Genomic DNA, 15,487 nt, shown 5'->3' on the forward strand with positions numbered 1-15,487 from the left:
AATTGGAAATCACTCCCCACTCCGGGCTCCACTCATAACCAATCCAGATCCTCTGATCAATTAAATGTTGCCTCAAGTTTCCAGTGGAAAACTTGCAGCCCCACAGTGACTAGCAATGGTCCTCACAATCTGCCACAGATCTCAACAGGAAGAAACTTTGGAGCACTGTCCACATATTAGTGTGGGACCATTCCTGTCATTGGCCAAAAGTGGTAGGAAGTGGAGAGCAGTTGCCAGCCTTTCATGAGTAAAAAAGTATAGGAAGTACAGCTCAAGTTAAACAAGATCTAGGGCTCAGACTGGAGACCAAGTATCGACCCCGTAAAGGCTGCACCTCTTAATGGAGATCTTTCATATATTGGGCCAGGGGCCATCCATGCTTGTCTGCCTGACAAATAAATTATAGATATGCTGATACACCATGGAGTCATGACCATGGCGAGATCAAAACTTCCACAATTACTTAACCTCTTCAGTACGGGCCAAAATCTCGCGGGCAGCATTAGCTACCAGACGTACGATGTGTCGTAATAATACTCGCATCATAAAATATAGTCACCGCTTATATCGATCGTTCTCTCTTTCACCCGTGAATTTTGATAACCATAGAAAATGTGATGAAGACAGTTTAGAGAGTATGTCATTACACAGGGGCAACTACAATAAATATAATCAAGATGCCGATATGGCAGCCTCGCGTATCCACTTGCTCCTCATGCCGCCTACGTATGCGGCACCGTATGGAAGGGGTTACCCAAGTCAAAATGCAAGTGCACACTTCCACCCATTCCACCACCCTCTCATCTTAATTCCTCATGGATGACAGGTCATCTCCGTATCTGCCCAGTGCCCTGGGTCAGAAACCATGCAGCAAGACACAACAATTGATAACTGTAAAATAAAGAAATTTACTTCATTTCACAATTACTACATACATACATACATACATATACCAAGGCTTTTTCCCCCTTACAAGGGAAGTAGCCAAAAAGAAAAAGGCATAAAACCATTCCCACCCATTCCATCCCTAAATACACTCCACCTTCCTCCACCCTCCCTCATATCTTAGCACCTCCTGGATGACAGGTCATCCCTGCACCTTGTCCACTGCCCTGGGTCAGAGGCAGTGTCGCAAGACACTGCACATCCACAGCAAGGCAGTTTCATTAAATCGGCAACCACCCTCTCCATCCCCCCATGCAGAAAAGGAGAAGACTGGGAGAAATCTCTTCAGGCTGCGTCAAATTGTTCTCACACATACTACCTCACCCCCCATCCCCCCACCTATTCCACCTCATGCATCACATCATCATCCATATACAACCATTCTCCATTCACCCGTCTTCTGTCCTCTCCCGTCCTTCCTCAACAGACATTCCCCTCTTCCCTAAAGCCCCCTTCACCCCACCCATCCATCTCATCCTAGGATGCCCCCTCATGTTCACTCCCTCCACATCTACCTTCCATACCTCTTTTACTAGTCTTTCACAATTACTACATATAAAATAAATATGACAAGATCTAATATAGATCTAATCCAGCCTATCAACATAGTGCCCTATGGGTTTCTTATAGATCAATGGCTCCCAGGCAACAGCCAGCCACTGAATTGGTCTGTATGTCACTCAAGGAAGAAACATTGTGTTGTCTGGGTATGGCTAGAATCGGTCAATGGAAGATGTGATGTTCAGTGTATTCATTTTGATAGTTGCATATGGGGTAATTCATTTGTCTGTTAATGTTTAGGTACTGGATGAGGACTTGTATGCACTTATGCTAGTGGTTCTTGTTTAACTTCAGTGTCAATGTGATTTTGTATGGATGTGTTGTGTAGTGCATATAGTTGTTGTGCCTGTTTGAGCAGTAAGCAGTTGGTGTAAATTTCTGTTGGTTTCAGTTTGTTGTACTTGAGTAATGTAATGAGAGAAGAGTTGGGTGGAGAGCTTACACATAACTGTACCTATCATTTTCATGTGACTTTCTATAGGGAGGATTTTGGTTTCCAGGAAACAGTGCATTAGTGCCAGGAATAAAGCTAACAGAGCATTAGGTTTCATTGCTAGGATGGTAACAAATAGAGGTTCAGAGGTAATTATCAAACTCTAGTGATAGTTGGACCCATCTTTGACTATGTGGTACAGTTTTGGTCTCCGTCCTATAGAATGGACATAAATTCACTAGAATCAATACAGAGAAGAATGACCAAAATGATACATGGACTCGGAAATTTGCCTTACGAAGAGTAGGTTAGGCACATTAAATTACACTCTCTGGAAAGACGCAGAGTGTGAGGTGATCTAATAGAGGTAATCAAGTGGATCAAAGGCAGTCTCCTTCATTCTTATGCATGTTCTGTGTGTATGTCTATTTGGGTGGACTTGATGGATCCTGTTATTCTCAATGTTCTACTTTTATAGTTTGTATGGAGTTTATGTGTTCCTGATTGTTGGAAACCAATTTTGTGGTACAACCAGTAGTTGAAGATATTAGCCAAGGCTATCGAGTTTGGAGAGAGGCATTTTGAATTGAGATTAGAAATCTTATCTGAGAGTTCTGCATAGAAGTATTTTTTTTTATTGCCTTTTCCACTAAGAATCTTTGAACATGGGATCAAGGTATAGAACATTTCAAACTTGATTTCTTTATCTGATTATTTACATATCTTCTGGAGTTGTGGGTTTGAAACTTGTTTTGAAGAAATGTTTGTAATGATATTGCATTGCCACTTACCTGGTAATTTTCCTTGGGTTACTCAGCTTTGGTGCACGAACATTTTCTTGTATGTGGGTTTTATTTTCCCTTCAAATTCTACGGTAATCCTTCTTAACCCATTAAACTCCGATGACAAGATTCTTGTCATTTGGTCAAATAAAACAAAAAATCATAAAACACCAAAATGTTTGATCAAACATTTTGGCGTTTTATGATTTTTTGTTTTATTTGACCAAATGACAAGAATTTTGTCATCAGAGTTTAATGGGTTAAGAAGTTGTCCTACTGGAGATAATGTATGGTTTCCCTGTTGTGTGTGTTTGGAAGGCAGGTGAACACACTTACGCCAGAGGAATCTATTTTCTGGTTATGTTGAGAAGATTGGTTGGGTGGTTACCAGAATTTAATATGTTTAAAATGAAGAGTTGTTCTTGTATTCTATTTTGTCTTTGGTCTGCCATTTGTGTGTACAGCCAAATTGAGTGGCATGCTTTCATTTATGTGCCAGTAATGAGAGGTTGAACTTTAAATATGTAACTTTAAATATGTAACCCCAATTATAATTGGGAATCATGCTGTGGAAGCATATTTAGGGGCGATTCTTGTGAATCATTTGAAGAGTATTATTTTCTTTCTGTTGTCCAAAGTCCATGCTTGTGATGGATTTTAGTAACATTGATAAACAATAGCAAGAGAAACAAACCAGTCATGAACATTATAAATATGAAGCACTCAGAGTAATAACAGGATACACCAAAACCACCCTAACAAGACATCTACAGGCAGGAACTAAAATCCTCCCAATACAACATCCCATGAAAAAAGAGGCACACAACAAGATTACAGAGAAGGAGCATGCCTATGGGAAACCTTTTGGTCCCTAACTAGGTCTGATGCTAAAAAATTATGATAAATATATAAACAAATAAAATTATAACTACATAAATAATAAACAAAAATAAATGCATGGCTATAGTTAAATAATAAACAAACAGGAAAATACTAAATAATAGTAATTGAAAATCAAGCAAAGATAAACAGACATATAATAACAAACAAATGAACAAATAATATAAAATAAATGGTAGGCATTACAGCATCTTGCTTCGGTGTTTATCTAAACAAATTAAAGCTTCGAACTGAACTACATTGGACTGCCTCTACAGCAAGTTTATTCCATTCATTAACTACACGGTTGACGAAGTTGTTTCTACCCACTTCCAAATTAAATCTATTTCCTGACAACTACAACCCTGAATATGAAAAAAAACCATGAGTTTACTACTCATATCAACCTTCCACCTGCACCACACAATATATCCTCACAAAAACTCTCCCACTCATTTCACTAAACAAGCTATCCAAGACGGACCAAACTTGATACCCAAAAAAAATCCCTAGACATCAAACCCACAGAAAAGTCCCCAAAGAGAAGAAAGAACCACACTAACATAAAATAACCACTGGAAAACAACCCCAAAGTTCTAGGCCTTACTTTTGATATACACCACTTTTAGTCCACACATCAAGGATCTGACAGCGAACACCAAGAAAAAAACAAATGCAACCAACTGAATGCAACAAATGCCTAAACCAGCAGTAGACTACTTAAAACATCTACAAGAAACTCCACAACACATCCATACAAAAACACACACACTTGGATCAGAAAATGGGCACTCAACAGCTGACTACCCAATTCCCTCCAGATTGGAAATGAAGCATTTATTCCTTATGGTTCATCTATTGATTTTCTCACAAAGGAATGAGCATACTGGAACATGCAGAGTTTATACTCGCTTGGTGGCTCAAGGGGGTATACAAGTGTAGAACACCATATTCCGATTAGCCCACTGAGACAGACAATCGTGAGGTGCTATGCCCGCTGAGGATTTGGCACTTCACGACTGGATGTCTCAGCGGGCCTATCAGAACACAACGTTCTATGCTCGTATACCCCCTTGAGCCGCAACGCATGTATATAAACTCTCCACGTATCCAGTATGCTCATTCCTTTGAGAAAGTCAATAGACGAAACATCAGGAATAAATGCTTCACTTCCAGTACATGTTCCCTTTGCCGTGTTTATGCAACTTGTTCACATGGATTTTCAAACAGACATTAGCCCCACACAAAAATTATTCCCAGGTGAAGCAAGAACCATACTTGGACAATTGCATTCAGTTCAATTCCCAACATAGAATAGATACAGAAACAACCTACCCAAGATGCAACCACCAGATACAGGTGATCACCTCACATTACACTGCCTCATCCTAATCATACACAATACTTTTCCTTGCTGGTTTACTGGGAGTTACGAGTCTTCTGCAAAAGACCTGGGGCAACTGATTACCACAATGAAAATATCATGAACATCAAACCCATTGAGCATCACAGGGTTACTGTAAATTAATGTGTAAATTCTTTTGTAGATTAATTTGTAGTATACTCAAAAAAGTAACCTTAAATGAAACAGCATTAAATTTCCATTCATTTTCAATGAATCAAGGAACTAGTGATTTTTTTTTCATAAACAAATTTAGCTGGACTTGATTAATTCAAATTTTACTCTCAATTAAAATTTACTCATTTTCAATCTTGGTTGGACTGGGGCAGGTTTTGTAAAATACTATCTGGAATTTCTGAAAAATCACATATTTCTGACAAATACTTATCCAACATGGGTGCTAATCTATGGTTTTGACAGAAACTATGCACTCTTCAAACTTCTAAAAATTTCTGCCACACCAATCTGACAGAAATTTACCACTGAAACCTTAATCTGCCTTGCCCAATCAATTCAAGAAAAAGAAGAAAAAGAAGAAAAAAAAAAAATAATAATAATAATAATAACTATGCTACCTAAGACTCTGCCAAACTAGTTCTGATCTGGGTAAATCATGAGTATAATCATACATCAAAATACGCACATTCTCTTCAGAACTAAATGTAATTGTAAAGGAAAAGTCACAACATACGGTCTGGCCACAACTGGACCCACAAAAACATAGGCAAAAGCTTCTAGCTGCAAACAGTCAATGTATTAGCACCATCCTCCATGATATCCAAACTAATGCAAAGGCTGGTAGCACAAGGACTCTACTCCAAACAGCCAACCTCCCCTAACCAGTGTAGATTAAAGGAGGGCCATACTCTCACAAACATCACACTTAGTGGTGGAAGGGCTTGATAAAAATGACTCCCGAAAATAGTTATGATTCCCATATAAACAAGGCTTTTGGCAGGTCCCAAAGCACTACCCATTAAGATCATTGGGAAAGACATTCATAACAACATGACTAATTTCATGGCAGGAACACTATACAGTGGAGTCCTCAGTGTAATACTATCACCATGATTGTTCAATATCTTCATGAACGGTCTCCCAATTCCACAACCAGAACTTAACACCAAGGTTCTCTCATATGCAGATAATCTGACAAAAATAACTGAGCACAGTATACACAAAACATTAAATAACACTGGTTCAATATCAACAGAATGGAAGCATCATCCCAGATATCAAGTGACTGCATATACACACACACATATATATACATACATACATGTACAAATAGCTACTTCCCCCTTACAAGGTAGCAAAACAGGCATAAAATCCACTTCCACCCATTCCATCCCAATATATTCCACTCCCATTCACCCCCCTCTTATCTCGACTTCTCCTGGATGACAGGTTAGCCTTGCATCGTGCCCACTGCACTGGGTCAGGAGAAGTGTAGTAAGACAGCACATACACAGCAAGGCTGCTTCATTTAATTGGTGGGCCCCCCTTTGTCCCCTTGTGTAGAAAAAGAGAAGACTGGGAGAAATCTCTTTGCAAGACACAGCACATCCACAGTATGGCTGCTTCATTAAATTGGCGACCCCCCCTTCTCTGTCCCCTTATACAGAAAAGACAGGGAGAAATCCCTTAGGGCTGCATCAATTTATTTCTCGTATATACTCCCTCACCCCCCACCTCACCCCTCTAGGCTATTATTGACAGCCATATAAAGGTTGTTTACCTTGGTAATGTTCATGTAATTAACTTGTAAGTGAATACAATTTACAAATTGTTTGTCATTCCATAAGACTCCTGAACAATCTGGTGATTTTTGCAACATGTTACTTGTACAGAATCATCACGGATAGTTGTAGTTTAGATCTACAAAAGTTGGTACAGGTTTAGCCAGAAGTGTGTGGGGTTGGTTGTTATGGTTTTCTAATGAGCCTCATAGAATATCAAGAATTAAAATAAAGTCTATAACTGTATTCTAAAATGTGTCATCTTTTTGTATATTTTTTATTTACAAATTTATAGAAATTACTCGGTGATACCTACATCTTGGCTATTAGGCCTTTCCAGCAAAATACAATGGTTCGGCACTTGAAATACTGCCAAGATCCTACTAAAAATTATAAAAAGTACATAACAATCAATCTTAGAAAAGAGACTGATGTGCTTATTGAAAAGTGTGATGGAAAACTGGAAAAAGACTCATTGTGAGTGAACTGTTGGACACTAATAATGAATAACTCAACAATACTTAGAACTATTGAAAACAACGAGACTGAGCAACATTTATTTGAATCGGCTTCAAGCAGTGATTTGAGTGACATAATATCTTCAAATCGAGATATGTACAGTGAATGTTTGGTTGAAGAAAATCCTTTAACTTCAATTGAACCGGTTCAAGCACTTCTGGACCAAACACCATCTAAAAAATTTGAGCAGTTAGATAATTATTTAGGTTTGATCTATATGGCATATTTTTTTTTTATACAAGCATAATTTTAAATCACTTTACATTCTTTACCACTCTGGTATGACTATGCCGATGTAGGCGTTATGAGGCACAAGTGGGCACGTGAGGATGTCGGCATCGGTGTCTTAATTATATTTTCTTCTTGTTGTAATGAGTTGCTTCTGGAGTCTGTGAACTGGTTTGATCATATTTTCTGTGCTTATTATTATTCAGAGTAAAAGAGAACAAGTAATACAGCAGTGACTTTATATTTTATAATGCGAGTAGTGTGATGCAAATTATATACAGCAGCTGATGCTGTGTACCAGAATTTGAGTCATACTGAAGTGGTTAATCAATGCCATTTTTGCTTGGTCATTTTTTTGCACATCAATGTATTTAATTGTTTAGCATTTCTATAAATAAACGGATAACTCACAAGGAAGAAAGAATGAGAGGAAATAAACATTCCTTTTGAGTTATCCATTTATTTTTAGAAATGGTAAACAATTAAGCCCATTAAACTCCGATGACAAGATTCTTGTCATTTAGTCAAATAAAACAAAAAATCATAAAACACCAAAATGTTTGATCAAACACCAGAAAAATATGACGTCAGTCCTCGCGCGAAGCGAGGACTGACATAATATTTTTCTGGTGCATACATCAATGTAACATGTTTTTATTGATGGAAATCAATAACAAAAAGCTGCTAAAAGTGATACACTAGTGACAACTCAGGTGTCAGCAAGCTTTTACACTACATTTTGTTGTCAAGGACAATCTAACCTAATAAATTGGTCCTGCCTAACCTAACTTCAGATGGTGTATCCATTTATCATCCATAGAGGTTGTCAGACTAGACTAGACCAATTTATTAGAATTCTGTTAGTTTGTCTTCCACAAAATCAAACATGGTGTATCTTGCTGATGTCAGAGTTGTCTCTAGTACATCGCTTTGAGCAAAGGTTTTTTGTTATTGATTTTTGCTATTGATGTATTTGAACTTACAAAATTAAAATCTAGTTTTCTACCGACATATTGCTTAGGTGTGCACTTCTGGAGTAATACCGAACAATTACTTCCACAACCAATTTCAGTATGTCGACATTTTTGGGATTGCTTCTGTGGCGATTGTGCTCCAGTATCTTATGAAACCATCTAAGATGGTTAGCGAAAGGTTCTATTCCAATATCATGCAAACATATTTTTCATTTCATGATTTTTTTTGCATTTGAAAGATCCGTTTCTTCTATGGAATGGTTACATTAGGTTAGGAGCTATAAAACAACGCTCATGCTAAACATCTGTTCGTGTGATCCTACAATTTTCCCTAGAAAAAATTGTGCAAGCCTGGATTTTTCTAGAAACAATTTCCTCATTCAAGTTGCCAAACTATCATCTTTTAGAACTATAAGCTCTCTGCTCCCATATTTCCTTTCCCTTCGTGTAGAAGGGGTAGGCAAAAACAATGCCATGAGACATTTCATATTCTTGACATTTTATAAATGACAACACTAGCATGTGCTGCTCTGATCTACCTACCATATGTGATATGTCCTTAACCCATTAAACTCCGATGACAAGATTCTTGTCATTTGGTCAAATAAAACAAAAAATCATAAAACACCAAAATGTTTGATCAAACATTTTGGTGTTTTATGATTTTTTTTTTATTTGACCAAATGACAAGTCCAACTTTTTTACAAAAAATTATTCAATCAGAAAAATCTTATCTTGTATAAAAATGCAATTAATTTGTAATTTTGATTACCATCCAAAACAGTGTATTTACTAGTTCACTTTGGCTACACCAGACTATTTCATTCATCATTTTGACAAATACCCTAAACAGCAAATGTGCACAGAAGCTGAACAGTATAATCAGTACCAAGGCTCAAATAGCTCATGTGACCCTTTTCCACATGATTACCCGTTTTAAGTTTGGGAGACAACGTCCACTAAAAAATGATCATAAATGTCTCATGAATGATACCTTAAAATTGGGTCTCAATTACACTTGAAATGAACACTAAACAATAGTCACTTTCAGCTTCTAAGCAAAAACATTACAACATGGGTCAAAGTGGGAATGATAGAAAGTGCAACATCTAGAACCCTTGTATTCTTCTAAAATTAAAACCAAAGACATACAAACTAATAAAATACTTTAACCTAGTTTCGAAAAAGTTTTGACAGATTCAATTATGCACAAGTCACATTCTATTAGATTCGGCAGTTTACCTGGTGACAACGATAAATATGAGATGATTCATACCAGATGGTTCATGTAAATAATTTATCTGTGCAAGTATCAAAGTTCTTATGACAATTAGAAAACGTTCGGAAAATGCATTTACACTCATAACAATATTTCCCGCTTCTACTTTCCATCTTCTGTATTATTTCACATGCATAAATAACACAACCAGATATATTTACTTTTTTTTGCGTATTCTTTAACTATAGCAACAGTGGCACTTATTGTTATCAATTTACTGCTCGCATTCCTAGAGCCAATTCCTATAAATCTTAATGATAAATTAAAGCAAATCTCGGTCAAATAACTATATTAATATCCTTACTTTCACATCATCCTCTTCATCTTCACCCGCCCACTTGTCTGTCAATTTGGGGGCTACTACTACCCTGGGTTCGAAATCTTCCTCATCTGTAATTACAAGGCATTGTAGCTAAACCGTAGTGATGCAATGACAGAATATCATGACAGTCATAATACCACATGGTTCATAATTTCATCACATGTGTACATACCCCATTCCACGTCCGACATGTTGACTCTGTGCTTACCCACACTGCTTTGCGTATCGCCACCTACTACAACTCTTGAATACCATCTCAACACCATTATTCCGCTTTTACACAAATAACTTGGCTAACTTTGTATTTGTGATTTAAAAAAAAATCATGCTTAATTTTACCATATTACATACACGAATAATGCAAGCTAGGAAATTAAACTAAAGGCAACTTTTATCCATAGAAAAATAATTAAACTGAATTTTAGCGGAAGAGAGAACATTAATCTCAGCAGTTTAACTTTTGGAGGGAAAAATAGAGGGTGATTATCTTCAACTCACTAGATATGAAAGCAATAGTTTTCCATTGAATACAAAGATAACTCGAAAGTGATTGTATATCTTAGTTTAACTATTTTCTGGCAGGAGTGCTACAAAAGTGAATAAAATATTTAGTAAAAGGATAAATACTATGTCACGAGAGAAAATTACTATAGTTATGATATATTGTTTATCGGCGTTTCTATATTTTTGAACAATATCACACTACTGCTTTACCTCTTGTTCGTTTAGTTAGTCAAAGGTGGGCCCATATGGGGGTGTAGTTGGTTGATATTGACTGGTTTTCCTGCTTCAATCCTTGTGGACAATCTCGTACCGCCGTTGAACATTGTATCATATTTCACATGTTGATTTACTTATTCTATTGTGTTATAGTCTGTTTAGGAGTCTTTTTTCTAAGGGATGATTAAGACATTGATATTGCCCAATATTTTGTGTAGTTTTATTGTTGTTTGAGAGAGGTATATGGAAGAATAGGTGGTTGTTGTTGTGTGTATGATGTACTGTAGTACTGAGAGGGAGCTTCGCAGTAACTGGTTGAAAGGTCATTTTCTACCTTGATGTGGCCAAGTATGAAGCGAGAATATCCTGTTGTAATGGTGCTTTTCAAAACACCAGTTACGCTTGTATGAGGGCAGCCGTAGGTGTATGTAATGATATTTTGTGGTTTGTTGGGCGTTGTTATCATTATATCGCCTCTCGAGCCACTTAGTAGCCTTGTTCGTTGTTTGGGAATGCCAACGTGAGAATATCTAATCGAAGGATATGATATGAAGTTGATGGAGATATACTGTAGATGATCCATGGATTTTTTTCATAGACCAATGGATGGCCAGAAATGAAGATGGGAATTATATGAAGGAATTTTCATGAATCTGTGATTGCATTGGATGAGGAAGGGGAACTGTTGATGATACACTGGGTGGTCGGAGAGAGGCGGTCGCCAATTTAATGAAGCGGCCTTGCTGTGGATGTGCTGTATTTTTCGACACCGCTTCTGACCCAGGGTAGTGGGCGAGATGCAGGGATGACCCGTCATCCAGGAGGAGCCAAGATAAAAGGGAGGGGTCAAGGGGTGGATGGGATAGGAGTATGTGGGGATGAAATGTATGGGAGTGGATTTTATGTTTTTTTTTTCTTGCTACCTCCCTTGTAAGGGTGAAAAAGTCTTTGGTATGTGTATGTACACTGGGTGAAGATGGCAGATTTCAGTGGTGAAGAATGGGGCTGATGGTTGGGATCTTGATCTTGTTCCAGTAGGGGACAGTACTTATTCCTTGTTTAGAGCGGGGGCGACGATGGTATACGTGTAGTGTAGCGTTTCCCAACCTTTTCCGACCAAAGCACCCCCTGTTGTCATGTGTAAGCAGTCCAGCACCCCTATCTTGTTATCAGAAGGATAAAAGAAAGTGAAGTGTACTGCTTGATGATTTGTTTTTTGATTCCTTAGAATTGAAACAAATTGACAATACTGTTTGTAGAAGAAATAAGAACACGCTAGAAAATAAAATAGCACGGAGAAAGTCAAATATGCACAACTGGGTGATCAATGATACATATATCAATGTGATTCTTGTGTGCATCACTTCCCAGCACCCACTATAATTGATTTCAGCACCCCTAGGTTGGGAAACGCAGGTGTAGTGAGTTAATGGGTGGAAAATTCCCGGTGTCCTAATAGGAAGCATACTGGCCTCACATTCGTTTAATTTTGTGTTTTAAATTCATCCCACTTTTTTCGAATTCCTGCAGTAACCGTCACCTACTCCAACAGTCCTTTTACCGCACATGAAAACGACAAATTAGAGGGGGTTTACACGTGTCTAACGGTTCGTCGAACGCGGTTCGATAGACACGTGTTTAAAGTGATGTGTGAACGGGGTACTTGGTTGTCGAACCCGGTTCGACAACCAAATACCCTCTAATTTGTCGTTTTCATGTGCGGTAAAAGGACTGTTGGAGTAGGTAACAGTTACACGTGTCTGTCGAACCGCGTTCGACGAGCCGACCGTGCAAACCCCGCTTTAGGCTTGATTCACCCTATCGGTCCGGTCGCGCTCCGCTCCGCTCTCGGTCCGGTCGCGCTCCACTCCCGCTCCGCTCTCGGTCCGGTCCAATATTGTCTCATTAATTTCAATGGAAGCATTCACACTGGCGCTCTCGCTCCGGTCTCGCTCCGGTTTCGCTCCGGTCACGGTTCCGTCAAAAGATATTATTACTGGAGCGAGACCGGAGCGTGACTGGACCAGTGTGAACTCAGTTGCCACGGTCCTGCTCCTCCTGCTCCACTCCAGTCGAGATTTAGCCTTCATATAAGCAAGTAGTGTTACCTTCTGTCCTACCAAACCATGGATAATCCAAAGGAAATACCACAATGGGATCATGAGAAAGTTAGAAAAATGATAAAAATACATTTTCTTTTTATTTATCACTGATACAATGACAATGCGTACAGCGAGGATATTCATAAGCACCAACTGAATACAATATAACCTACAAAACTTACTTTTATTTTGTAGATTCAGATGAAATGCTAATAGAATTAGTCAAAAGGTAAACCAGAGCTGTATGACCTGACTTCGCTTCACTGCAGTGATAACGTTTCGAAAAGAAGAAGCTGTGTTGAAATAAGCAGGCAGCTGGGTTGTGAAGGTAAGAAATTCCATACAATAGCGTAATGTCCACTGTGGAAATGCATTTCCTATCATCACTAAACAATTTTCCTATACAATAATGCTTGCATACTTATCATATTGCCAAGGTACTGAGAGAAAAAATACACATTATTAACCGAAGAAAGAAATTCCATATGTATAATAACAACCTATTATCCACTGCGGAAATGCATCTCCTTAGCTCACTCAACAAATATTCCTACACAAGTTTGTTTGTCTACTTATATTTTATCATTTTGCCAAGGCATTGAACCAGCTGGGGAGCTGAAATGATCTTTCAGTGTTTCTCTCACGCCAAAAGCCTCCTTTGTAGCATTTCCCCCTCTTCCTCTCATTGGACGTACTGTGTTTGATGGAGGCATGACAACAGTATCTGGTAATACGACAGCATTTGGGTGTATCAGATTGTGAAGTATGCATGTTGTTGTAATGATTGCATTAGCGTTAGAAGGCATAGCTTTAAGTTTCCTTAAATATATTCTGAAGGTTTTCACTAGAATACCAGATGTGCACTCAACTATCCTCCTGGCTCTAGATAATCTATAATTAAAAATCTTCTTCTCTACCTTATGTTCAGTCTGTGAACCTGGGTAGGGCCTCATCAAATTTCTCTTCAGTGGGAAAGGTTTAAAAAGAGTTGGGATATAGGGTTAATGAAAGAGTATTGGGATGGTTTGGACACATGGAAAAATGAGTAAAGAAAGAGAAGTAAAAGAAATGTAGAAGACAATGGTGGATGGAGTGTACATGAGGGGATGACCAAGGATGAGATGGATGGATGGGGTAAAAGGGGAACTGAACAAGAGAGATATGTCTGTTAAGGAAGGGAGAAGGCAGAAGATAGAGTTGAATAGAGAATGGCTGTGTATAGATGATACTGTAATGCATGGAAGGGAGTGGGCAGGGAATAGGGGGTGGCAGTTAGGGACTTGTTATGTATGAATGATAATTTGATGCAGACCAAAGGGATTTCCCCCTTCTTCAGTGTCACTGCATGAGAGGACGGAGAAGGGGGTTGCTGATTAAATGAAGTGGCCTTGCTGTGGATGTGCTATGTCTTGCTGTATTTCTTCTAACCCAGGGTGTGTAAGATGCAGGGATGACCTGTCATCCATGAGAAGCCAAAATGAAAGGGAGGGAGGGGTGGAATGGGTGGGAGTGGAAGTATGCCTTTTGACTTTGGCTACCTCCCTTGTAAAGGGGGGGAAAGCCCTTGGTGTATGTATGCATGAATGTTCCTTTGTATATGAGTTGTACCTTCTCAAGTTACCTCTTAACCCATTAAACTCCGATGACAAGGATCTTGTCATCGGAGTTTAATGGGTTAATAGAAGGTTTAACCCATTCAACTCCGATGACAAGATGTCTTGTCATTTGGTCAAATAAAACAAAAAATCATAAAACACCAAAATGTTTGATCAAACACCAGAAAAATATGACGTCAATCCTCGCTTCGCTCGCAGCGAAGCGAGGATTGACGTCATATTTTTCTGGTGTTTGATCAAACATTTTGGTGTTTTATGATTTTTTGTTTTATTTGACCAAATGACAAGACATCTTGTCATCGGAGTTGAATGGGTTAAAATGTCAAAGTTCTCGAGCAGATTAAAGGCCACAAAAGTATCTGCCTATCGGAAGTCAAGACTGGCTCGGAGAAGGTCGGTACACGAGTCTAAGTCCAGCCTTACTCACACCCCGTTCATTTATTCACACTTGTTCGTTAAATTGCAATTAAATAACAACAAATAAAAGTCATAGATAGGAGAATTTAGTCTCATTTAACACCACCATTTTGAGAGATAAAAATGTGATGCTAAAACTATTCTTACGCTTGTTCGTACTTTCCTGATACAACCATTTTGCCAGCTACCACTTAATTTTATATACGTAATCAGGGGAGCATGACACTTTTAGTCTCTGCTCATATGGTTTGTCTGCCAGTCTGGGGACCAGTTTGGTTGCTGCCCTTCGTATTTTGTGTATATGTGTGTGTATGTATGATTCACCATGGTCTCAGATCACGTATTGGACTCGTGATCGACAGCTTTTTTTCCCTCCAGGAAGAGAGTTCAGAGCTCATGTATGACCGATCTATGGGTAATGCTGTGACCTTACACGCACGCACGCACACACACACACACACACACACACACACACACACACACACACACACACACACACACACACACACACACACACACACACACACACACACACACACACACACACACACACACACACACACACAACT

The 15,487-nt window shown here is 38.6% G+C and overlaps 1 protein-coding gene across 5 annotated transcripts in view; it reads right to left on the bottom strand.

The window, feature by feature from the left end:
* Positions 1-10,372, bottom strand: part of eIF3j (eukaryotic translation initiation factor 3 subunit j) — a 61,114-nt gene extending 50,742 nt beyond the window's left edge. For 2 of the 5 annotated variants that reach the window (XM_076194194.1, XM_076194192.1), the window contains exons 1-2: positions 10,236-10,366; positions 10,046-10,131 (exon numbers count right to left, since the gene is read on the bottom strand). In XM_076194194.1, coding sequence (XP_076050309.1) covers positions 10,046-10,131; positions 10,236-10,329 — 180 coding nt within the window. In that variant the 5' untranslated portion in view covers positions 10,330-10,366. Of the gene's footprint in view, positions 1-10,045; positions 10,132-10,235 lie in introns of all 5 variants that reach the window. The other 3 variants (XM_076194196.1, XM_076194191.1, XM_076194193.1) reach the window with 3 other exon arrangements.
* Between the last annotated feature and the right edge of the window lie 5,115 nt (positions 10,373-15,487).

The sequence above is a fragment of the Oratosquilla oratoria genome, chromosome 12, assembly GCF_046742065.1.
Source record: "Oratosquilla oratoria isolate Oo_2021 chromosome 12, ASM4674206v1, whole genome shotgun sequence".
NCBI lineage: Eukaryota > Metazoa > Arthropoda > Malacostraca > Stomatopoda > Squillidae > Oratosquilla > Oratosquilla oratoria.